The 26,423-nt window shown below is 43.5% G+C and overlaps 1 protein-coding gene across 1 annotated transcript in view; it reads right to left on the reverse strand.

Annotated features, from left to right (window-relative positions):
- Positions 1 to 1,795: 1,795 nt before the first annotated feature.
- RAB13 (RAB13, member RAS oncogene family) overlaps positions 1,796 to 26,423 on the reverse strand; it is a 56,328-nt gene continuing 31,700 nt past the window's right edge. The window contains exons 2-8 of the mRNA XM_078669775.1: positions 23,365 to 23,425; positions 21,241 to 21,301; positions 20,284 to 20,361; positions 18,586 to 18,675; positions 16,951 to 17,016; positions 15,251 to 15,301; positions 1,796 to 7,222 (exon numbers count right to left, since the gene is read on the reverse strand). Coding sequence (XP_078525901.1) covers positions 7,145 to 7,222; positions 15,251 to 15,301; positions 16,951 to 17,016; positions 18,586 to 18,675; positions 20,284 to 20,361; positions 21,241 to 21,301; positions 23,365 to 23,425 — 485 coding nt within the window. The 3' untranslated portion in view covers positions 1,796 to 7,144. The remainder of the gene's footprint in view (positions 7,223 to 15,250; positions 15,302 to 16,950; positions 17,017 to 18,585; positions 18,676 to 20,283; positions 20,362 to 21,240; positions 21,302 to 23,364; positions 23,426 to 26,423) is intronic.

Consider the following 26,423-nt stretch of genomic DNA (forward strand, 5'->3'; position numbering starts at 1 on the left):
GCGTCCTAGCAGTCTGCAGAAAACATGGCGCGAGGAACAGGCTCTGTATAAACTCCTAGCTTGTGCCTCGGTTCATCTGTGTACAAGCTCTGCATGTGCTTCTGATGTTCACTTGTACATCCTCCATGTGTCACAGGCAGTTTGTAAACAAACCCTACATGCACTTTGTACAGTCGGTTTGAACACCCCAAATAGGGTTCTGGCAATTTGTATTAATATCCTGTGAGTAGAGTAGATATATACCCTCCATGGGGGCTGTTTAAACAGGTTTTATACGGATCTTTCTGTATCCAACAACTCCCTGTATGTGGTTCATAAACACGGTCTATGCCCTCACAGAAGTATATAAACATTGTCTCTGGGGGTTGTGCCATCTACATAAACACCCTGTATGTAGTGTGCAGTATCTGTTGACACCATGTGTGCCATCTGCCTGGACACACCCCTGCAGTATGTGCCAATGGATAAACATTGCACATACTCGACACCCTGCATATGATTATAGAGATGTGCATAAAGATACAGTCTGTGGGTTGGGCAGTCTGTACAATCACCCTGCATGGTCTACTGAGAATCTGCATGAATCCCCTGCGCGAAGTTCATGCCGTCTGTTTAAACAACAAGGGCTTTGTCCTTACATCACGCAAGTCGACACTAGGCAACAAAGGTGCTTAAATGACATTTACGAAGCCACGAAATTGATATTTGTTTGGCCTTGCAATGCTTTTCACACACAAAGTAATACATCTTGCATTATCCTTCATCAGGGAGGCCTTACATGGGTGGAGTATGGGCATGGGTATGCACCTACCCATGTATTTTGACACAAACTCAGATTTAGCCTTGTCAGGAAATGGTGCATCTACCCCACCTTGGCGTAACAAAGAGAAATATCTACATTTCTACTCGTTACATCTTTACTTTGAATGTGTACTGCATTCTGCAGCACACATGCAAAGAAGAATAAGTCTCTAAGAATAGTTTTTGTGCTGGAAGGTATCCTTTCCTGCACACAAACTATCCTGACTACAACGCAGGCACCCTGTGGCATGACAAGGGTATCTACGTTGGCCCTAGGCAACCACAAGTGCATCAGTGCCAGAGCAGAAGTGAGCCATAACTTGGTAAATATGGCGTAATTCTCGTCTCTCCCTTTCACGCAACCTTGCAGAGTTGCATGAAAGTTCAGTAAATCTGGGGCCCTGTATGTGGTACTGTCAGTAAGTACAAAGGCCTGCATGCACTCAGAATCTGCATGAACACAGCATGGTCCTGCAGTCCGCATTAAAAAAAACGCTATATCTGGGTAGCCAGGCTGTATAATCCTCATCCATGTGGTTCACTCAGTGTGTCTAAACAGCCTACATGTGGTTCAGACTCTTTGGGAAAACAATGCATGTGGGTCACAAAGAGCTTATGCCATACATGGCTACCTGTGTGAAAGACTAAAAATGGGACAACAGAAGCACATTTTTTAGTAGATTTGTCACTAACACATCCACAACTCAAATTACTTTCATATTTCAATATATTAATTCACCACTAATCCTTTATGGGTTCCGGAGTAGCATTCTACTCACCGAGAAAGCGCTTTAAGGCCTCATCAGGGGTAGTAAGCGCTATATAAATGCAATTACAATACAATACACTTTACTTTAGTGGGTAACATCAGTATGAACACTTTTTTACCCACTTTTATTCAACAGTGGAATCTTTTATAGTTTAAAACGCAGGACACAGACATCGTACAAACCCTCTTGTGGAAGTTCCTAAGGAAACACAGACAACACACAGGTAACTTTTATAAAAGTTTACTTCAAAAATACTGAAAATATTTGCAGGTGCCCATCCCCCACAAAGTGAGGGCAAACTTGGACACTTACAAACAGTGTGTCAGATACAGGCAATCCCACCCAAAAATGAAATGGAATCAGGCACATGTTTTAGTGGTTGGAAGTCAGTGTCTCAAGGCGCTTTGTACATATGTGAAGCAGAATCACAGGCTTAGAAGGTGAAAGGAATGTTCCCTTTGCTTGTAAACATCATACATTTAAGGTCCTTTTTTATTTAAATCTTTTTCCCTTGTGTAACCCACTATAAGGTCGTTTGAAGGCATGGTACATGGCTCCTGCAACAGTGCATTCATAAATTGGCTTCACATATAGACATGGGAAAGTGACATTTAGGTACATTGTCCCCCACTCATATCCCAAAGCACCTTTAAAACATAACAACACCATTTCAGTCGCACATTCATCATCTCAAGTAGGAATAAAAAAGTGCTCTACTTAGTCCGGTTCGGATGTCCACACTGTGATCTTGGGCAACCCTAAGCTGTACTCAACTGAACACTGACATCACAGATTAGATGTGTTAGGGAGCAAGAGGATATCCTGAAAATAGGTCACTCAAGTTAAAATCTATCCAAAAACTAAAACCTTATATTTTGTTGCAGAAAAGGTATGATGTGTACAGAATTTAGTCTGACTAACTGGGGAAGGGTCCCTCATTTTAAACAGGACTGGAGGAATAAAAAAAAGTCTAGAAAATATGCGAGGAATTTTCCCTCACAGCTAAAATATCATGTTTTATTCAACCCACTCTACTGTTCTCACGCAATCGATCTCAGAAGGATGAAACCTGAGACAATCTTTAGAAAGTAAAGCTTGTGGCCTGCAAGTTAAACAGTTCTCTGCAACAGGCATACAACCCACTGCACTGCTTTTCCGCTACAGGGGCAAGCATACAGAACAAAGTCCAGCCTCATTTCACATTACACAAGATGGAAGCAATGGAAGTCCTGAAGATAAAACCGGAGACCTAGCAGGCTGTGTGAGAGAAAAGCAGGCAGGGAACGGGCAGACAGGGGCCTGCCTGCTCTTTGTTGTCTGCCTGCCATCACATTAGGTTTCTATGAATGGCAATGACATACGCCCCAGCAGTTACAATGCCCCCTGGTCCGGTTACATTCCAGCGCAGTGAGATCATAAGACTTCCCGACCACAAAAAAAAAAAAAAAAAAAAGGTCTCTTCCTGCTCCCAGTCCCAGTCCTCTCTGGGGAGCAGGAAACTCGATCTTTTAAAACTTAAACATTTGTGGAGGCGGTTCCGTTTTTCACAACAGTTGTGACCCACGCGAAGAAATAATTCACAAAACATGGAAATAAAAAAAAAGTAGTGTTCCACTGAGAGTATTAAATTATCTGTCAGCACATTGTAGCGTACCTCCTACGGAGAACTTACTTGTGGTAGGCGGCCAGGATATTTCCCTAACAGTAGTAATTTAAGAGGCCCTGCCTCGCATATAAATGTCCACTTTACAAAGCACTTGATACTAGGGGATTTCTACACCCTCCCAGTGCCAGCAAATAAGGATGCTCAGACAAATGGAGGGAAAGTGCTTGTCTGGTATCACACAGTTTTGGCAGAAGGGGAAACCAAGATTAAGTGAGCGGCTCCCAGGTCGCATCTTTTCCCCGTTCATGAATTAGTGTTTTCCTGTGCGGGAAAAATATGAATGGCCAACTGACAACATAGTGTTAGTGCAATGGTGCCTTACCAAGAAGTCAATGTAGTGTAGTGCCTCGAAGCCATGCGCCCACTCTACAACCTGGAGAAGTATACCCCACCCCCTGCTGCTTCCCGGCCTGGCAGTCCCTCCATTCTTACATAATGTTGGCCATTTATACAGCACACAGCCAAAATAATGTTGTTTGCTCCATAACTATTATGTGCTAAAATGGCACTGGTATACTCATATACATGGATGTAACATAAGAGAACATGCCCTACAGGGTGAGACAGCCATGACGCAGGAGACCAAAATACTTCCCCTGGCTTCTCTTATCCCGCTCTGGGCAACTAAGACGCACTCCCACGTCATGTGGGTCTCATCCTTGCTCACTTCCGGTTTCCGGCTGCAGGTGAACAAGCCCTCCCACTTTTCGAGACAATGCAGGTGGATGACGCAACTGCAGGAACCATGCTTCCAGACAAGGAACTGCTTTGCGACGGCCTCCTGGGTAAGGAATCATCACAAGCCAGGTCGGGAGTCAAAGGAATATGGATAACTGTCCTCTTTTTCCTCATACTTTCATTAAACCCACTCTTCAGTCACACCCCTGAAAGGCTCCACCCCCAACCGCCTGTAGAGATGGCGCTAGGGCAAAGAAAGGGTACAAGCAGGGTCCCAAACAAGGAAACATGGCAACCCGAGGACCTGGACAGGGCCAGAGTGCGTAGTGCCAAAGAAGGGGCAGCTACACACAACACAAAAACAACTTATAATGCATTAGCGTTTTGCAGCATGCACGTGGGTCTACGAAGCACACTGCATTAAATTATGTAGAAAAGCCCAAAAATGAAATGGTTGAGGTCGGCTCTATGACATTTGGCTTGTTGGCAGCTGTGTCCTGGGCCTTCCGCATCGATTTTGGGTAAAGTCCATAACACCATACAAGACTGTGGTAATACTTTTAGGTCCAAAGCCTTAAACATGGCCTTCAAGAACCCCCAAGTTCACCTAATGTGGGGTAAAAATCCCCAAGTCTCTAATTGATAAAAGCAGGAGAGCTCCTCCCACATTCTCTAAACTTGTCACGGGAGGTCAGCGGTGGTAAAATTACCTCCGGGCAATACCACATCAGTGCAACACAACTAATCAAATTGGTATCATGAAGGAAAGCAAAATACGAAACGCCTATCCCCAAAAAATAGAGAACGTTTTTAGGGCGTATTTTAGGGTGAAGGGCTGTTGTACAGCAAGATGGTGAGCGGAAAAGGAGTTGATGCAACCCTGGCAACCCAAGTCTTTCCAGAGTGTTCATGAGACAAATTAGAAAAGTAAAGTAACAGATGGGACCTTTTCCCTTGAGAATTAAGAATAAATCACCTTCCAGACTTGGATTACTGGGCACCAGAGTAATCTGCCGCCTGTAACCATTAGAGGCAGGAATGTAATCGGATTACTTGTTGCTAGTGCATTGAAAACTCAGAGAATTTTCCGAATCGCTTATCACAGATTCGCTTTGCTTGGCAGTGTCCACTTCTCATCCCTTAAGACCTCAGATTCCATTTGTACCAAACTATTTTCTCTGCGGCTCAAGCTCCAACCTTTGAGAACAACATATTGAGCCCACCCGGGGTTTGAACCAATGTCCTGCACTGGAATCCAATACCCTTAGTGCACAGTAGGGGGGATCAACTGTCCCTCTTTCTCCCAAGGGTCACCTGTCATGTGATCTTGGCTGACCATCTTGCTCAGTCACTCACACTGAAAAGTGTAAAGTGTTAGGTGCTTGAAAGCTGGGCTCGATAGGAGCCGCACGAGAAATGCTCTTGCTTTCCTCATGCTGTCTAGTGCATCATGGCACGTGGAAGGGATCAGACTTTAAATTCAAACCAACAGTGGCCATCAAATGGCATTTTGAGCAGTGGATTATCAAACCCTGGATCTGCCTTCCTCTTGCAGTATTTCACCAAGAGAGGTCCAGTGCTTATATATTAAGGCCAGCATTTATTTTATTTCAACACAAATTGGAATTTTGCTGCTTATAGCGCTGCCAGGTTTATTTCCAATTGAATGTATTCCCGGGTATTTCGGAAAACCACCACAAACTCAGTTAGAGCAGATACAGCCAATATGCTAGGCTGGCAGCATGGGCAAAGGAATGTAAGGCTTTGTTTCCAAGACGATTAGCTACAAGGAAACATACTTCAAATAGTCGTCAGCCTCACATGTGAGCCCTGAAAGCGCTCTGGTCCAAAGCATCCCTGGCTAAGGTGACTGCTAGTAAAAGCGATGGGATAAAACATATCCTGATCCAATAAATAAGTCAGGAAATGTCCCACCAGAAAGGTGCTACAGGAAGGGCTGAGGCAGAGTCTGTCCAATGTCAGACTGTTCAAACTCAGCCACAGCTCTAAACCCACCGATTATCCTACTGACCAATCTGACTCGAGATACAGGGGCTCGTCAAAGAGAGGCGCCTAACTTTTTCTTGCTGCTAAACCACGAAGTGAACATCACACCATACCTCCCACCAGCACCCCACCCCATTCCACTGCCACAGAGATCCAGCACTTGGACAAGCCCAGCCCTCTGGCCTTCCCCATTATCCTAGTCAAGTAGCCACCATGAAATTGGAAGACACAGAAGTATTTTAGTCCCAAGAAAGAAAACAGTTAAGTTCTAAAGGAAAGTTCCTGCTAAAGGCAGATACCATCTTGTGCTATAGAGACCATCCTTATGGAGATTAAGAGTTGAAGATTATCACCACTGGCATCACTGTGGAGGGGTCATAATAGATGCAGGGTGGCATTTCCAACAAAGTGTCAAAACATTATAACTGGAGATATGAACTTTCAAAGAGGGTAAAAAGCCGGCTTTCCCACCCCATCGGTGGGTATCAGTTATTAGCGAAAGCTGATCACAATTTGTGCATCATGACAGCAGGCATGAACTCCAGAGTGGAGTCAAGCTGGCATTTCCAACAGAAGGGACAAACATTCACTGGAGAGCCCAAGTTAGTGTTCCTTAGTGAAGAAATGAAATTTACAGCAAAAGTTCAAAGTTGGTTCTTGTAACAGGAGGAATGTACTTCTCGAAGAGTGCCAAAGTTGATGCTTTCGTGAGAAGGAATGTATTCCAGTGGAGAGTCAATGCTGGCACCGCGAACAGAAGAAATGAACTTCCAGTGTTGAGTCAAAATGAAATTCAAGCGAAGACTTGCAGTTTGGTGCTCCTGGATGGACAAATTAACTTCCAGCAGAGTCTCAAAGTTGGCATTCCTGATAGGGTGAATGAATTTCCAACTCAAGAGGAGTCACTGGGGGTTATTGTCTCCTGTTCCCATCAACTTCTTGTTCGACTTGGTGCAACAAGCCGAAGCTTTACCACTGAGAAGGCAAGGCGGCAAGAGCCGCTTACAGCAATCATAGACGAGGCCAATGGAAACTGTGACTGGATGTCAATGGAGAGGGACTGGGTCTTTGCAACCAACCTTTCCACCTGGAATGACATGGGTGAGAGGAAGGGGTATGCTAGAGCCTTCACAGACAGGGGCAACGGTGGCGCTCCATGCCCGATTTCAAGGCGCCCTTGTAGCACCAGTCTCTTTCTGCTTCATGGTACCCGGCAGCCGGCTCAGACCAACGTACATTTACTACTGCTGCTTGCCTTGCCAGAATTCTTCAAATCCAGCTGGCCTTTCGGGCCATGACCCTGCAAGAAAAGATACATATGATCAATACACTTCTTTCTAAACCAAGGAAACAGCAATACATGGATACTAATACAAAGGAACTGTTGTGATTATTTATAGACTATTTGTACACAAAATAGTATACATTGGGTCACTTGCACAGATTCTGCCACAAACAATATTTATTTTTACATTGTGCTTACTAAAGAAATCTTGTACCGAGCCATCCTAAACAAGAAAGGCACTGCCAGTTCTGTTTTTGTTCTTATACTGGTATTTTTCAATGTATTAATTTTGAGTGCAAGGAGCAGTAAAGTGCTTTACTGAGAACATTTTTGTTACAGCAGGCACATCTCAAACATGAGGTGTTGTACATGGAACAGTAATAAGTTCGGTGGATCATGAGGAAGCGGGCGGCAGGGAATGGGGGTAACGGATTTAATTTGGAGATCTCACATTTCCTTCTTAAATCACTAAAATACACAGATTTACAATTCATTACATATATTTACAATATAGGGCTCATGAAGGACAAGCTATTTGCCACGAATCGCACAATGTTTGGTCTAAAGCTGAATCTGGGATTGGGGCCCAGGTCATAGAGACATTAGCCATTACACCACTTCTCCTCATTAATATTTGTAGTTCAGCCTTTCGGATAACTACCAATAGTCTATATGTGAAGCACAGAACCGGCTACTTCTTTGACTGAGTCGAGTAAACATCCCATATACAAATAACGCAGGAAAGATTATTCTTTGAGGCAAGTTTGGTTACTTTTTTTTTTCTTGTCCGTAACCTTTAGACGCAGACACGTTTCACCCTTAGGTTACCAGACCGGTTTCTTTTCAAGGCAGAGAATCTGTAAATGCAGTCATCTTAATTCGGGTGTTGGACATTAAAGCATTAATAGTTAAAAAAAACTTCTTGATGCAGTGTGAGTCATGCGGGCCGATTGGTGTACCAAGATTAATGGTAAAAATGGTGTCATCAATGAAAAGGCGCTAACGTGAAAAAGATATTTAGAAAAGGAAAACCGACAAACATTATGGTATACTAATGCATTCAATAAAAGGCGTTGCCTGAGGTACACTTCATCTATCAAGGATCTATTCTAGGTCCTAAGACCAATCACAGTCAAGGCAATCTTTACATACCATCTAAACACGCATTAAACCATTACATAATCTATCAAGAACTGAACACCATTTGGGAAATTTCTTCCCAATAATAAAGGACTACAGGTAGCGCAATATGAAACAAGCATTGGCATAGCCAATAGGTCTCGCCTTCTGGACCTTATAAGTGTTTAATTATCCAGGACAATATCCTTGGTGGAACAACATCAACTGTTGCATGGCTAAACACTTATAAGGTCCCTAAGGCGAGACCTACTGGCTATGCCAATGCTTGTTCTGCCTACCAACGGCTATCTGAATTTCAGTTCTTCTGGGGAACAAATCGAGGAAGTAAGCCATCCCCTCCATATGCCCATCCTCGTGGAAACGAAAATGTTCCCTGGACTGCTGCAGCCACTTTTTGATTCAAAAAGAATGAAAGAGAGCAGCATTTGGGATGTGCATCCCATTCTGCTAGGTAGTGAAATACATCGTGTATTTTTATATAACTGGGATTTCCAGGCAGTTGCCACCATTGTCTGGCCTGTCCTTGTCTCCAATCCAGATATTTGCATTTAACCGTAAACCGTGTTTTAAATGTGTGGGTGTCCATACTACAATGAGGAAGACCAGAATATGACTGTCAACGTACCCAGCATTTTTAGACCTTCTGTCAGTGAGTTATGGTAAGTGGTAGGTCCACTTTTTTAGCGAGGTGCATCCTGGTTCACCGGTTTTAGACAGGCTTTCATTAGCAAATGTACCTTCTCAGAGTATTTGCCTGTAGGGTGCACCGGTAGGGAAACCTACCGTACATGCGCATTTTTGAAAATAAGACACTGGAGAATGTACTGGGGAATGGAATTCATGGATGGTCCACGCTTTTGTCACCCATTATGCCCAGAAAACATTACATAGTTACAAAAATACTGTTTACGCAGATATACCTACTTGTAAAACAGTAAAATTTGATTGCAACAGCCAGGATTGCACGGGCCTGCATTTCCATTTCCGATAAAAACATTATACCTCATATGTGGATGGGCCTACTGCCCGGAAGAGAAGCAGTCCAAAAGATTGGTTTTTCGACTTTTTTTTTTAAAGTAACTTACTTGCCAAGTGGGATGGCTGTAATTTCCAACCCGGGGACAAATATGGACTCCTATCAACTACAGATACTCCTGAAACTTAGACCCTGTACAATGGAAGAGATATGTAAGTGAATCGTATCACTTTTATTTACCTATAACTCCCTGAAAACATAAACCATGGCTAATAAAATACTATTTCCTCACATTTATGGGCCACAAAAAACTGAGATCTGCTGCCAAAAGCAAATATTTTACCATCCTTTTTTACCAGACTTGTGATAAAAAAAAACAGTACCACGCATGTCTCCATTGCTATATGGCACAAAAGAGAACCAGCAAAATACACAAACACATCTAATCCAGTTTGCAAGGGAACTGATTCCACATGGCTCAATTCTCTCCTATATATTACGTGCAGTCCCACATGTGGAGACGTGTTGGAATGCAAGATGGTGGGTGTTTTGCCACTGAAAGTAAATAACGTTTTATTTTTTTTTGCGGAATATAAATGTGAGTAAAGTGTTTTCTTTTCAATAGTTTGATTGCACAGCATGACTGGTAACAAGTGGTGCCAGCCACACAAGTCATTTTCTCTGGGTTCTCCTGGATCTCCACTTAACATTTTTGGGGTGGCAAGATTCCATGGGTGCAGGGGAAACTTGGACTCAACAGCTGCAGCCATCCCAACTGACAATTTTCAGTGAAAAACTACTTAAAAAAACGTACTTGACACAGTTGCAATCTTGAAACATTCCATTCCAACATGCTGTACACATCAACACAGTTGGGGTGTTCTGTGGCAAGGAGGATAATGTACACCTGCTAGGATTGTGTGAATTACATTAAATGTTAGCATTACTAATTGTAAACGGCGGTTATGGAATTCCACATTTTTGGGCAGAATTAATGGTACCTATCCTTGAATTTACACTCCTGGGTACAATTTAAAAACGCACAGCTTTCGATGACACACAATCTCTTTCTGTTTTATTTTTCAATGCCAAGTGTAAATGTCAAGTGATACAGAAACAGCACGCATTACAAATTCATTCTAAGCCACATCTCAGTTGCTGGCTGTTAGTCAGTTGCTTTCAGGCGTATTATGTGGACCTTGTACATCCAGAATAAATCAGGCTTCTGGTAACACGATTTTAACCAGGCACTCCTGTTCTCTTAGAAAATCAGAACGATGTAAGCTGTGCCTCCTATTAATGGCACACAACGAAATCCAAAATCAAACACAAAGTGAAGGGCTTTGATTGATTTGCCATCGTCAGAATGCTGGAATCTCTATCAAATGAATTGATAGAGATTCCAGCATTCTGTCGATGGCAAGCGTACTGAAGTAATTGTTATGCCCTGATTCAATCATGACCCCGTGGCTGGAAGTAGCATCGCCCCTCGTACAGTAGTTTTCCGATACTCTACTTCAAATCAATCAAAGCCCTTCACTTCGTGTTTGATTTTGGATTTTGTTGTGTGCCATTAATACGAGGCACAGCTTACATCGTTCTGATTTTCTAAGAGAACAGGAGTGCCTGGTTAAAATCGTGTTACCAGGAGCCTGATTAATTCTGCCTCTGATACCCGGATGGATTTAACCTGAGGTCCCATTCACCCCAAGACGTTAAGGTGTTAATCCTGGATCGTCTGTCCTACCTACCCCATGTCCTGAAGAAGATCTGTTTTAACATCCTTCATTTATGCTCGTGTCAGGGTCGAAACGTCGACAGCTAATTGGCCATACCTCAATAGGTCTCCAAGCTTACAAATCTATGCAATTTAATTATGAAGCTTGAGACACGTGTTACTACTCTATGAAATTGGAACCCTTTTTTAAAGATTTCCCACTTGTAAATATATGTACAGTATTGCGTCACTTATTTGTACAATACACTGAATTTGCCACTTTGTCACTTGAAGTCACTTTCCACTTGCGTCGTTCCAGCAATTGGATTAACTGACAGCCTTTTGATTATTCAATAATAATTTTTTTGATATGCTAAATAAAAATACTGCTATCTTTTCATATCAGTGATTATTTTGTTTGTGGGTTTGTTTTCAAGCATCTCTATTGAATTTATCACTTTGTCTCATGCAAATGTGTTACAAATGCCCATCAGCAGTGTGTGCCACTGACATCCGCTATAAGCCCCGGCATGCTGGTGCACTTGGGAGTGTTGCGTGCTAATTTTTGCATTCGTAAGTGTTACAGACTTCCCCCCACCCCTGATACACAAGTTTTAAGGACCACTCTGCTGAGATGGGATGAAAGCAGAGTTAAACACTGTACAACAATCTCACACATACACACAACATTATTACATATACCTCCGTCACTCAGGGTTATTTCTTTAGCAGAAGTAACTCCGTGGTAGTCAGGAGACTTTAGCTCCACCTGTTCACGAGCCAGTGCAGAAACTGACATTACTGTGAACAGAACCCATAAGTAAAAAAGTCAGAAGACACAACTGCCAAATTCTTCAATAAGCCTCTCAAAACGGTATACTTATTACTGAGTTGTTTCAGTAATGCTGCAGAGTTGATGGTTGTGATACTCTCAGTTCACTGAAATCAGATTTGTGTAGTTCTGGTTCAGAATGTCATAATTCAACGGAGTGAGCGTTTGGCCACTACCCAAATCTAAAATAACAGCAATCCACACCGGGGTGTGCAACAGTTTCAAACTCAGGATCCACTTGGCTGGGGCCAATTCCCAGTTGGATCTCTTCACAGAGAGGCAAGCAAGCCCCAGGTTGGCTTGTCGACACTCATCCGACTCCAAGTCCAAGGCTCTGGGTGCTTTACGGATGGCAAAGGAGGGGTTCACTTTATGGCACAGATGAGTGTTCATCGGGGAGGCATATCTATCCTGAGGGTCTGCTCAAGAGCCTAACAGGCGCGCTGGAGTTTATCAGAGAAAAGGCATTCATAGGCTTCTGCTAAGGTTACAGAAGCTCCTCTAACCTCAGGCTGGCCCGGGCCTTGACTTCGGTAGGAAGACCATTGCAGAACCTTGATCACAGTACTAGAATTAAGGAGACAGACAGAGGGCAGCTCCTGATTCCAGATACTTATTGCTCTTGCTCTGAGGCAGAGCTTCCGCCTGTACGCTTAATTTATGCAAGCTGGGCAACATCCTACTTCCTGTCACCTTGGTTGTAACTTCCATGAGGTACAGCTTCAGACACTTGTGGCAGCTGTATCTTCGTCAACTGAATCACCTGTGGCGGATCCATGTTTTCAGTCACCGGCCGGCCATCCTCAGCAGGTATAATATGCTGCTGGGCAGGTAGCAGTGTATTCTGCTCCCTGCAAGCCACAGGTACTGTTGCGCTGTAGATTTGCTGCATCGTTTTTTAGGAGGCCGGATAGGGAGGAGGGTTTATGGATTTTCCCCAACAGGGGAGAATGAAGAAGTAGCTAGGATTTGCATCAATGGTAAGAAGAGAAAGGACAACCAATATTCTTAGTAGGAACCTGGGTCAACTTGTACGTAACAGTGGGTATCTACGGACTCTTATAACTCCAAATAAAAATGTGCTTAGTAACAACATTACAAATGCAATGAATGCAGAGGAGGAGCTATCAACAAACCAATATTTAGATACATAAATAGATATGGTACAAAAAAGCGGTGAATATTGTGCTCGGTGCTCCCATTAATATGGACTATTGGTGAGGGGGACAAAATGGATGGCATGCAGGAAGAAGAGTGAGGCGTTCTGCCATGGGTGCCAACTCTATGGTTAAGCATGCGCATTGGCACTTGGCAGAAGTGGATGTCGTTCTCCCTAGTCACAGACCTAAACGCGTCCCCACTCCAGGAAGCTCGAGTTGTCCTTTTGTGAGAGGTTGCCAATTTAGGGCTGAGGGTTGTGGTATATAGATGATGGAAAGATAGAAATCTATTACTTGCGCCTTTACTTTTTCTGCTCTATGTGGGGAAAACAACTAAAGAGCTTCCCCGCGTTTCACTGCTCTTTTGTTGTGATCTTAGTCGATTTTGGAGAAGATACATTTTGTAGCTATTTTGTACTTGGCTTTATAGCCTTATTGTGTGGCTAAAATTAGTAAGCCGTAGTTAGTCTACTTGTAGGTGCTCTGTAATTATTGTGGCTTTTCGAAACACAGAGCCTTGCTCTTAGGGAAACCATTTGTCTCTTTTTATTCTCCAACTAGCTGCTTTGTGCTTCTTAACCCGGGTTTGGCATTGGGAGTCTGGAATGTCGTGCAGGGTTGGGCTAACGCAGGAATTTGTTGGTCAGGATGTGTGCATCCCATGGATGAGCTACGTGTCCACAATGTGGGATAACTGGAAATAGCTGTTGATTCCAAGCTCTGCTTTGTAGTGCTGTCAATACCAATTCAATTCGGAGTACTAATTTTATCAACCTGCAGGGGATGAGGGCTGATGCGCCCCCGCTGATGCTTTTTACCAGAAGGCTGTTGTCAGCACACAGATGTCTGCAACATTCGCTTAACCCCATGGATGCTCAGCATATTCCCCTGCTGTGCTGAGAAATCGGAAATCCCACACAACATGACGAGCTGGGCTCGTCATGAGCGTGCGAGGAGGCTACTTCATGACGAGCCCAGCTCGTCATGAGCGTGGAAGGGGTTAAACCAACTCAAGAGATGCCAGATCTTCTTCTCATCCATGAATACTATGTCGGACATCACCTGCATAACTCATGGTCAGTGCCGGATTAAACCCTGTAGAGGCCTGTAGGCAGTCGAAATTTTGCCCCTTCCCTCGCAAATTATCTCCTAATACCCAGATTTTTAAAACAAACTGACAGCTGCCAGAAGATGAACTTTTAAGAACAAACAGTTATGTGAATCTGATGTCTCTGTTTTATGTACTTTAAGTTGTTAATGGGTACATTACATTAATACAGTATTTTCATCTATTGAGTCTTTAATGTAAAGTTTTCGTCTCTGAATCGATTCATTTTTTTCTATCTTTTAGAAACAATATTTAAGAAAGCTTGATTGTAGTTTTCTTTCGAGATCAAATCAATATTATTTTAATCTTTTGTTGCGGACCCCTAAAAGGAGTGGGGCCCATAGGCCGGTACCTACTTTGCCAATTTGGTAATCGGGAACTGCTCATTGACACTGAGAGCGGCCTGTCCTGCACTACACTACCACCTGGCCTTCAGCAAACCACTTCGTAACAGGCCCCCCCCCCCCCCCAACCGCCACATCAAAACCATCCTTCCACTCTCCGGCGGACCCTCAATTCTCATCATTACTAGCCCCATATAGATTTCATAGTTCAGCATCACATCTGAACTGCATGATCAGACAGAGCGAGAAACAGCGGGGGGACTAAAGCTGCCGGTGGGACCCCTGCAAAATGAAGGGTAAGACTTAACAATATGTGAAAAAAAAAGAAGAGAAGTGGATTAAAATGTTGCAAATAGAGAAGGGCAACAACTACAGTGCTCTCCCCCTGGAATCTGCATCACAGTGTGAAAGCAATACTGAAGTATGGGTTGTGTTAAGGGGTTGATGGAGGTTTGCGGGGTCACCTTAATGGAAAAAGAGGAATACAAATGTGAAATATTCGGCAGAGAAAAACAAAGATGAGTTTTACACTTTAGCAGCTGAGGCTTCCACAGAGAAGCATAGAAAGGCGAAACTGCATGTTTTAAGTCAAACAAAATGAAGTCATTACTACCATAATAAACAAAAAAAAGGTTCCTCACTCACGCTGGTCATGGCCTGGGCTCCTGATTCAGACACTCTTGATCCAACATGACTCACAGCAGGAAAACCAAACCTAGGATTGTTCGTACTGACCATTAGTTTAATCCTACAGGTGACGACTTACCACTTTTCTGCTAATTTTCAATAAGATGTCGTGAGCAAGTGCATTGAAAGCCTGTGGAGAAGAGAGAAAGACTTGGTCACAAGACAACTGAAGATAGTCTCCTGAGCAGCTGGAGGTAAACCTTCATACACAAAGCTCTTGGTTTCCCCATGTCAGCAGTGGTGTAGTTAGGGCGGGGGCAGGCGGTCCGCCCCGGGCGGCCCTCTTTTTGGGGTGGCGGAGGTGGGCAAGTCATGTCTGTTGGCTACCATCCTCCCCCGCCCCCGAGAACAAGTGTATTTCGTCCGCAACAAGTCATCCATCGGACACCCCTCCCCCGCCTCTTACCTGCACCGGGCGGCCATCTTAGGGGCCGCCCCAGGTGGCATTAGGTCTAGCTACGCCGCATTAGCGCTACATAATGCAATGAGTTATGTATACTCCATCAGCATGTTCATCAAAAGTAGAGAGGGCAGCCAATCCCTCTCCTTCACAACATAATCAACAGTACAGCATACTTCTTGAAGGGAAACCAGAGTAAATGGGGTAGGGGAATCTGGGGTGGTGAGGCTACAAGAGCGGCATGTCAAATCAACACATAGACAGGAGGGATTTCTAACTGCAGCAGTCTATGCATCCATACTGCGAAGGGAAAGCCTTTACTGAAGAGGGCCAAAAGGTGTAATGCCAGGTGCAAGATTCTGGCCACACAATTCATTCCTTTTAGCGGATCAAAGAAATAGCCAGACATACAAGGATTTGCAGGTAAAGGCAACTCTCCTTCGAAGAAGCTCGTTTGGAGGCAAATGCAACGCTCCTTCGAAGAAGCTCATTTGGTAACACAATCGTCCATAGCACCATACACGAGCACTTAAAAGCGCGACAGTCGGTATCAAAAGGGTCTTGGGGACAATGAAGCAGCTCTTTATAGAAGCTTTACTGGGAACAGCGGTCCACAAGGCCATGCAACACAGCTCAGGAGAAGCTCAGCAGGAAACACATGGATCAGTGGGGCTTTTTTCTAAAGTAGTCTGATCTGAAAGATTCCAGTTTTATTCATGATATCGTCATTGTTTTATTAGTAGAACTACTTATGTTTCTTGACATTCTCAAGACGATGGGCCTAATTTAGTTCTTAGTGGACAGGTTACTCAGTCACAGAGAAGTGTGGCTCACCGGTTAGAGGAGGCAGACCCTGATGCAGAGGTCAGACCCGGGACCAGGGTTCAATTCCCAACGCGGCAGGGTCTTGAGCTCATAATGTCCACGGACTTGATAATTCTCGCCTCAGTGCCAACTTGAATCGTGGGTTCACACTCTGCAACTCTGGGCAATAGCTTGCTTAATCTCCACTACAGCCCCACCGCGATGGGATGCCTGGGCTTCACCTTGGGGATGCCCAGTAAGGGTAATCTCGCAGGGAAAGACCAGGACGGGTTCCCAAAGCAAGCGCCTTGAGACCTTACGGTGATAAGGCGCTATATAAGAGCGTATGATTTATTTATTTATTTACAACGGTGACGGATATCCCGTCTGCCGAAATATAAATCTCATAGGATAGGACGGTGTAACCCATTGAATATCTAAATAGGGCCCGATGTCATCATTACTGACCCAGCACCCAAGACCTCAAGCCATATGACCGACATGCATGTGAGTGGGAAGTGAAGCCCATGTGGCACTATTACAATCTTGGGAACAGCTGGCCAGAGCGCACTCACCTCTTCTACATTTGTGCTGGATTTGGCGCTGGTCTCAAAGAATCGAATACCGTGCTCCTTTGCCAACTAGAAAAAATGAACAGAGCCATAAGAGGTTTAATCAATTCAGCACAGCACCCATTTCTCCCAGAGAAACATCAAACCAACCCAAATCTTCAAAAGTTAACATGAGCTGAACCACGTCTTGCACAGATGTCGTAGAACAGCCCACATCTTCTCCAGGTAGGTTAAAGCATTCCGTTTGTTACACAAAGGAGTGAAACTTTCCCATATACACCAGAGGCAACCACCCAACACCTCCCACAGCCACAGCACACTCACCAACTTTTTCTACAAGCACTTCGGGCTAACGCACATCTCCCTCCTCGGCATTGGAAGTCCACGTCTTAACCACAAGGTCCTAGCCAGCCAGGTTTCCCACAGCTTCTTTAGACCAACCCACTTGTCCCCCTGGAAAACCAACTCAAGTCTTCCACAGTCACTCCCGAAAATCAAGGTACGTTCTACGTCCTTACGTCTTCAATTTGCTGGTTGGACCACCTCTCACGTCTCCACTCATTATAAAAACCCATACCTGAGCCTGGATCCATGCACCTATGTCTCGAACATCATCTTCGACACTGCACTAATCCTACAGACGCATCCATGTCCCCCATAGACATGCTACTATCACGTTTCATAAGTACCAAACAAAACTTGGTTAAGGGAATAGAAAAGCCACTCATTTATCATTCTGGATGAAAGTAATAATAAAAAGAACCAAGATTAAACTGTATATTACCAGACTGGTGCTTGCAATCAGTTAGACATCCCATGATGATACATATGGCTGTCTTAGACAAACTTCGACTGGCACGCAAGGGGGACGGCAGGTCAACCACAACATTACTACCATTGCCTGAATGTATTCTAAGCGCTCCAAATTTAGAAGATGGGGGAACAGAAGACAAAGGAAGAGGCATTCTTCAAGCCAGTCCCTTGACCAAAAACCTTGTCTCAACACCAGCATCAACTCTCCCATCTCTCAATTTTATCATTTTTCTCAGTTACCATTTAAGTACATCACAAGTCAGGATTCATTCTACAAGCATCCTTTTTGACTGCCACTCAAACAGCGCTCACCTGCTCGTTCTCCTCGGTACTGGTAAAGTGCAGCATGAAGGAAGAAGATACACAACAACAATGATAACAAATGACTAGTTTCATTGCAGACATCACAAACTGAATTATTTTATTGGACCTCAAGTCATCATTGGTTGTATCATAGGCACAAATGGCGCTTATTTTATTGGCCAAGCAAGGGTAAAACACAGTATCCTCTCTACGGATTGGAACAGATGTCCTGCAAGTAACATGTAGATTTACTAAGCTTTAGCTCATTCTACTTTTTTGGATTAACAACTGCAACTAGTTTTATTTGCATTTTAACATAAATATATAAATTTTTTCTAACTTTTGCCGTGGGATTTAAACAGTGGTTTGAACATTTGCCTAAATTGCTTCTTGTTTTTGAACACTGCAAATGGTAATGCTGACAAACATTGACACGATCACAGACTGAAGCATGCACACTGATACACCCAGCTATTATGATGCATGCACAGGCACCACAAAAACTCAAGCACATGTTCTCACCTTCTCTGCACGCTCCTTGGGGACCTTCCTTTTGTTCTCTCGATCGCACTTGTTCCCCAACAGTAATCTCTCTACTCCGGCCGAAGCATTCTACAAAAAAAATACAGCATGAAAGCCTTATGATGCAAAGTTTAAAGGCTAGTACCTTCGAAGCGCAAAAAAGTGGAAGCAGAAACCCACAACATGAGGAACCACCAGAATGACCCTATGTTTCCATGGAGATGCCAATTAACAGCAGCTTCAGTAGGTCTTAACATCCACAAAGGCCATAACTACTTCTTAATCCAAAGGTTACCTCCCCCCCCCCCCACACACACACACAATACAGATACCAACCAAGGAATTAAACCCTTATTGCTTCCAGTGGATGTAAATTCGTATTTCGTCTCCACAGAGACACTAACCTTCATAAATTCCCAACCCACACCAGATTGAAGAAATACCACCTCCACAGAGTACCTCCCAACCCAAAGAGATCCTCCGGGTCTTCAGGAATATCCCAATCTATAATAAAAAAAACATTGTGTGCTAATCCACAAAGATCAATATGCAAATTTGATCCAAGCAGTTCCAACTGACATGAAGTCCTGAACCCAACAGAGTCCAATGAGATGATCAACTAGATCACAACTACAACCCATAACAGATCCAGGAGTTTCCAACACAAGGAAACTTACACACAGGAGAGGCAGGATGCCTATAAATCTAACATAAGTCCCAACTCAAGTAAGGTCATGGAGGTTCAAAAGCCCAACAGAGGTCCAAACCCACATGAGACCAAAGAGGTACCAAACACCACAGGGCCACAAATCAATCTATGGACACCATACAAACCACAGAAGTCACAAACCACCAAAGGACCAAGAGATAAACACCAAGAGAGACCCTAGTCAATTCTGGTCAAACCCTTCACAAATCTTATCTCACGGCCAATCCAGTATCGGAGAACTAAATCCACATCAAAACCAGAAGGACTCAAATGCTACCGATGCCCCAATACAAAGCAGTTCCAGCAGGCCCCAAACACTAGCAATCCCATCACACATCAAATGTGGAAAAACCAAAACCCCTTCTAGACCCCCTCAGACCACAGCAACCCAGGAGGTTTCACCTCACAAAGATCCAACCCACATCAGATCCAGGAAGTATGATACAATGCAGGTTCCAAACTAAAGCCCATTCAGCAGTTCTCACTTGTACATAACATTCTCAACTCTGAGCTCATCGAGAAAGTCCAACGCAATACAGCACAACAGATCCATGAAGTCTAAATATCAAATACCACCAAGATCCCAACTTAATTCTGATCTGGACGTTTCAAATACCGAAAATTCCAGTCCACATTAGATCCAGAGTACTCAAACATTAGAAGTTCCCACCAACAGCGAGCCAAAAGGTAAAAAAATCCACAAGAATCCAATCCAAGTCAGTTCCAGGAGCACCCACAGAAATCCCAATACACTTTCAATCAAAAAAGGTTCAACAGAGATCACAAATTTAAGTTCACCTAAAAGAGTTGAAACCCATGCCAAACCCAACTTCTAATACAGCCGGAAGGTTAAATCTACAAATGGGCTAAAGGCTGCCGGAATCTACCGCAATCCAACCCATATAAGATCGGGAAGGTTGAAATGATCAAATAGATTCCTTTCCCTACTCCCCATGCTGGTAAATATTAAGAGTACAACTGGCACCTGCCTCTTTTATGCTCTTCATCCAGCTCTGAATATTTTCATATGATTTTTCATCAGTGATGTCGTAGACCAGAATTATTCCCTGGGAAGAAACGTTAAGTACACTGGATAAATACGGAAAGTGCTATTAATTCGATCCACAGAGTAACGTTCTGATTAATCTGTCATGAGTAATTTGGAAGGCAAATCTCTCCACACACAATATCATCAATGCAATGTTTCCAAAGCAAGCTCAGTGATGACTATTTCACTCAGTACATGACCTCATTCATTTGCTATCGCTACTGCGATCACAGAAACTCCTTTACATGAATCCTCTGATCGCACTTGTATGGACACTGAGAACACCCCATTGTCCTAATTGTCAATCATCTCTCCCCACTTATTTTTTTAACATGATCTTGCAACACACAACCATTTCTTACCATGGCTTCTCTGCATACATGCATTTATTAAAGTATAGAAAAAAGTGATGGGTGGAATGATTTAATCTCAGCCATTAGTAATTACCCGGGCCACATCCCAATCCATCTTTATTTTGCACACAGTTTGGACCCAGCCATATGCAAATTAGACTTGACCCTGCTCCAATGGGAACAGTCCAGGACAAAATTCCCAGTCAGGTCCTTGCTGAACCGGAACGCAGGCAACATGCGACCGGTTTTGCCCTACATCACCCATCCCTTTTCTGTATACTTTGCAACTGTATAGCACACACCCATGCCACACCACGACCACTTGGCAGGCATCTGTCAATTACCATGGGCTCTTGACTTACTCCTGCTCCTTACCACAAATGTTTACCACATACCACCTCAAAACCACAGCCACTTCCCTTTACATGGGTATGGTGTTAAGGAGGCAGACTCCTGACACATGCAATCTCCTTCCAAGTATCTATGGAGCACACCCATGGTGCCTCAGCACACATCTAGCTTTCTGGCAAATGCTCATTCCTTACCATGGCTCCCCGGTAGTAGGCTGTTGTGATAGTCTTAAATCTCTCCTGTCCTGCTGTGTCCCTAAAATAAAGAAGCATTAAAAGGCTTATTAAAGCCACACATTCCAGAAAAGCACAAAGTGCACATTATATGAGAGTTCCCTCTCTTTGCCCATTCAATGCCAGGAATAAAGTGGACAGTCCTACAATGAGAATTCAGTTGTAACTCTGTGTCTAGTCATTTCTTAGCTTCTCAGGAAAGTTCTTTGAGGCAGGTAGAGGGATTCACTTCTGATGATACCTAGTCACTGGCCTCTCTCTCTTGAGAAACCCCTCTCCGAGTGAGACCACTTCAGTATCCACACTGACGAATCTCTACTCCGACTCAATGTCTAATCAATCCATGCGCTTCAGATCGCCTGGTGGTAGTTTTCCCTCTCTCCTTGGCTGCTCTCTCGTTTCTTTTTGCTTAAGCATTCCATGAGTGCATAGGTTCCCAGCTCTTTCCCTTGTGCTTCCCTTCCCACCACTCCATGTCGCTCTCTCTCTCTCTCGCCCATGTGATTCTGCCCCCTCACACTGCTCTCCTTCGTCCATGTGCTTCTCTCACCCAATCCTGAGGGAAACATCCTTTACCACGAAACCATTACAACGCGGTATGGTTACATCGTGGTTTTAACAACGCAAGTCGTTACATCGACTTGCACAGAAGGGCGCTCTAGACTAAGGAATAGTGTGAATTACTATTCCAACACCTTCCCTAATGTACGTAGACTGGAGTTAGAATAGTAATTCACACTATTCCCAAGTCCAGCGCCCTCCAGCACAAGTCGATGTAACGACTTGCATTGTAAAAACCGCGATGTAACATACCGCGTTGTGATGGTACGCGTTGTATCATTATACATCCCAATCCTGCACACTGTGTTGTTCTCGCTCACCCATGTACTTCTGGGGCGTTTTCTCCCTCTTGCACTTCTCTCCACACACTCCGTGTGCCGTGTTTCCTTTTCCTCCCTCCACTCGCTCCTCGATTACCCCCAAGTCACTCAAACGCCCATTATCTTTTTTTTATGGGTGTTGTTGCCCTGATAAAAGTATTTTTTTATTTTTATGTACTAATTTAGGTTGCAACCGCAACGTTGGATAGGTAAATAAAAAAGTAAAGCAAAAGGCGCCTGCCTCATTCTGCTGCCACGCACATGCATTCTGACAAATGCACGTGTCCGTTGAATGACACGACTGCCACTGTAGCTTTTTTTTGTGCTGCTGCACAGCATCCCAACGCTGTACAGCACTGGCATACGCAATTGGCAAAGGCAATAGGGCCCAAAGTGGAGACCTACTGGCTTTACCAATGCTTGTTTTATATGGTTTCAGAGGAGGCCAGGCACTCCAGTACAGTGAATGCCTCTAGTCATACATAAAAAGGGCAGGAGCTCGCTTAAGTTAAACCAACAAGATGGTGGCGTGAGTTCCATACTTACTGCGGACATCACTGTGACAGTCGCAATACGAGTTTGAATCCTGGCAAAACCAACTCAGTTGCCATACTTCTGAATTTGGTGAATTTAGTACCATTAAGTCGGAGAACGTAACAACTGTCATTTACAGTGCTGAGAGATGGCAAAACTTAATGTAAAACGCTATATAAAAAAGTTATTTCTGTAGGGTCAGTAAAGAGCTCTCTCCGCTTACATGGGAAAATTGGATTCCTCCCAGGTCCTATAATTTGCAAGTGGGGGCCTCTTCTCCTACATCAGACTGCTGGATGGGTCTATTCAGTGGGGACCTTCCTTTCTGATAGATTACTGGAAGTCTCTCCTAAAAGTGACAAGTGGGAGTGTCTTACAGTGATCAAGTGGAAGCCTCTCCCCCCAAAAAGGGATCAGTAGATATCAAGCTCATCTAATTTTAAACAAATGTAAGGTGTGTGTGTCTGTCTGTCTGATAAAGGGGGAACTTCCCACCCCAGATGGACCCACTTCCTTTCTGTCGTCGCGCACCCCTCCCCCCTTCTTTATCAGGCAATCACAGGTTCTTCCTCATAGGACCACTGTGGTCCTCAACTCTTGTAGCTAAATATTGTTAATGTCCATTCTCCCATATTACACCACCAGAAGCTGCTCGGCCCGTCTCACGTACCAGACCTGTAGCTTAATCTTCTTGCCATCTATTTCGACCGTCCGTATCTTGAAGTCGATGCCTGAAATAGAAGAGACATTTACGGCCTGGAACTGCACATAGGGTTTGCACAGCAGTAGGAAGGTAGGAGCCAAAGTATAGATTTGGGAAAGAGGAACTTATAGTGGCTCTAGGGTATCCAACATTACTCAGTAGCCGCGTGCTCCATTATTTGATCGAAGAGTTAATTAGCAGATATGGACTCATCACACATGAAATTTCTTCAGAATGTGAACCCATCATATACATCTGCTGCTTAATCATGCAAACCAAGCTGGGCAAATCTTGCGGTTAACTTCATCTAGAAGCCCTCTATAGTGGTCCTGTAAAAGAGCATGAAATAAAGCGAAGCTTTTTAAAAATCTATGCACACAGTATACAAATGCAAGAATGTCTACAATAAAATCGGGCTCATTTTCACTTCTTTCTGCAGTTACCAGAAATTTAAAAATAAAATTGCCAATTTCCCTAAAAAGTCGCTTTACAATGTTTGCATATTTTCCAAGAACAAAACAGAAGTTTTATATTATTTATATTTTATTTGGGCATCTGTACTGAAATGTCAGTATATTTTAAATTCCTGTTCTAAGATGGGGGGACAGTCATCTCAGAACTGTAAATTAAAAATTAAAATATAAAGTTTGTGTGTTTACAGGTAATCAGCAAAAGCAGGAAGGCAATCGGAAAAAGCATGAGGGCGAGCAGTACAGGGCATCTGTCACATCTTCGTAAAAACAAAAACAAAAACCACAATAAAAAACAAGCATTTGCAATGCAATAGGTCTCGCATTTGCAAGAGTTTAAGCTATTGGCATTGTAAATGACAATGCCTTTTATTTATGTTTTAAAAACCAACACGAAAATAAAAGGCATTGCCATTTACAATGCCAATAGCTCAAACTCTCACAACTGCGAGACCTGTTGCATTGCAAATGTGAGCAGTTTTTTTGAGTGTTCAGTGAAATGTTGTTTAGCCTCTGGTGTGGCCAACAGTAGAGTAAACTTGAATAATAGCTTTATGGAATACTGAAATCATTTTGACTGTTCGGTCATCATGGCACTTGAACAAGCTAATGTATGTGCATATAATCAGGTCCGTCCCTAATAGCATTTTTCAAGTTTCCTAACCTAGATCCAATCGTAATCAAATATGAGACATCTGTTGTAAAACATAGGACACCTGGTTGTTAAACCAGAACTAATTTTTAAGATGAAAATTTAGAGGAATCAGACCGTTATGGTCGTGCACTGCCATTTAATAGCGAAGGTTTCGGAGCCATGATGAGCATAGATCAGGGGTGTCCATGTGGGACCATGAGGGCTTAATTCACCCTAGGTTTTCAGGAGATATATTTGCATGCGATGCACCTCAGTGCAACTAATTTAAATAATGGCGACCATACACCATCATATTATACGCAGCATTATATATTAGAGGGTTATTTATCTATTGCCCCCTGCAAAGGAACTTACGTTTGCCAGAACAGCATGTCTAAATTGGAGGAAACGTCCTGCAAGAGGTACGTAAATACCAAAAAGTAGCGAGTTTTGAGGTATTCACCTTTTTTATAAGAAAATGGCCTACCCAGAAAATGCCCTCGCCCTGAACTTGTGTGCCCCCCAACTGAGTTTTCGTATTTGTAAGTGCACCCTTAAGAGAGTGAAATTACACCAAACCGTGTTTCATGAATCTACATGGTGAATTTTTGTGTTTTTCTTTTTTGTATGGCTGAGCCCATCTTAAGGGCAAAACAAACATTGCAAGTCGGTTCCATACATGTTAGTGGTGATATGCTAATGTGGGACCGACACTTGCTGTCTTCAGTTCAGATTCACACAAAATCTGTTTTTGTGTATAAACGAAAAAAGGGTATTTGTCAAGTCACGTTAGGTAAAAGGGAGTGCAAAAAAAAGCATATCAAAAACACTTATTGATTTTCTTTCGGTCAGTTACCTACATTTTAGCTTATTTGCCTATTTTCACTCGTGCAACACCAAATTAGGAGATTGGCTGGATAAGTAATTTTTGTATTTATTATTTTCAAAAACACTCAACTTAATTTCCCAAACATCGGTGGCCATGAATAACTCGATTTTTTGCCAATAAATAGTTTAAAGAAGGAGCTATACCGATTCTAAGCCCTGGAATGTGCAAGAGCCAGGTTGACACACAGTAATGGTGCTCAGTGTTCCGATTTGAAAAGATGAAAGGCTGAGGTTGCCCTATTTGGAACTCTTGGCCGACAGGTGTTAAACACTTAGATCAATTACCTCTTCATTATTACCAAATATGTAACAATTCAGCTTCATTATAGCCCCCAGGCCGGCCAGTCTCAATGTCTCAATCCTTCGGGTTCAAATAAAGATGAACACTGGACGCGTGAAAACAAACAATTGGGGCACTTTTGGACGATATTCTTCCTTGAGAACACAGCCCCCTCGACTGCCCTGTGTGCTCTTTGGCGCCACACATGAAAACAGCAGCGCGGGAAAGCAGAGGCTTGCGTGATATTTTGCACTGAAAGGAGATCCGCCCGCACTTTCATCAGGACGAATATTATACACAATACGGGGCGTGTGATCGAATTCGCGTGGCGTGAAGGTGTTCCGACCCAGACCGCGCCTACCTTTGATCCCTTAAGAAACTGCACATCTGGGGCTTACCTCTTCTGCAGGTTTTGAGGCAAAGAGGGCGATTGTGGGTACATTTTGTATATATTTCTATAGGGTTTGCAACAAGCTCCTCTCTTTCTGGTAGCTGGAAACAATTTTTCTACTGCGTGTTATAGCGCTGGTCTGCGGTTTCCAAGCGCTGTAAATAACTGACGGTATTGTATTCACCAATCTCAGGACTCTCCATTTCGACCTTTCAGTATCCACTATTGGCAGAATGAGTTACCTGCACAGGATCACACATCTTGGTCAAACGTTGAAGCCCGGATTAGAGCCGGCACAATAGTTAAAACATACCCTTGATCGTACCCTGCGATTGCCTTTAAGGCAAAGAGTGCACCTTTCTA

Source organism: Lissotriton helveticus, chromosome 12, assembly GCF_964261635.1.
Source record: "Lissotriton helveticus chromosome 12, aLisHel1.1, whole genome shotgun sequence".
NCBI lineage: Eukaryota > Metazoa > Chordata > Amphibia > Caudata > Salamandridae > Lissotriton > Lissotriton helveticus.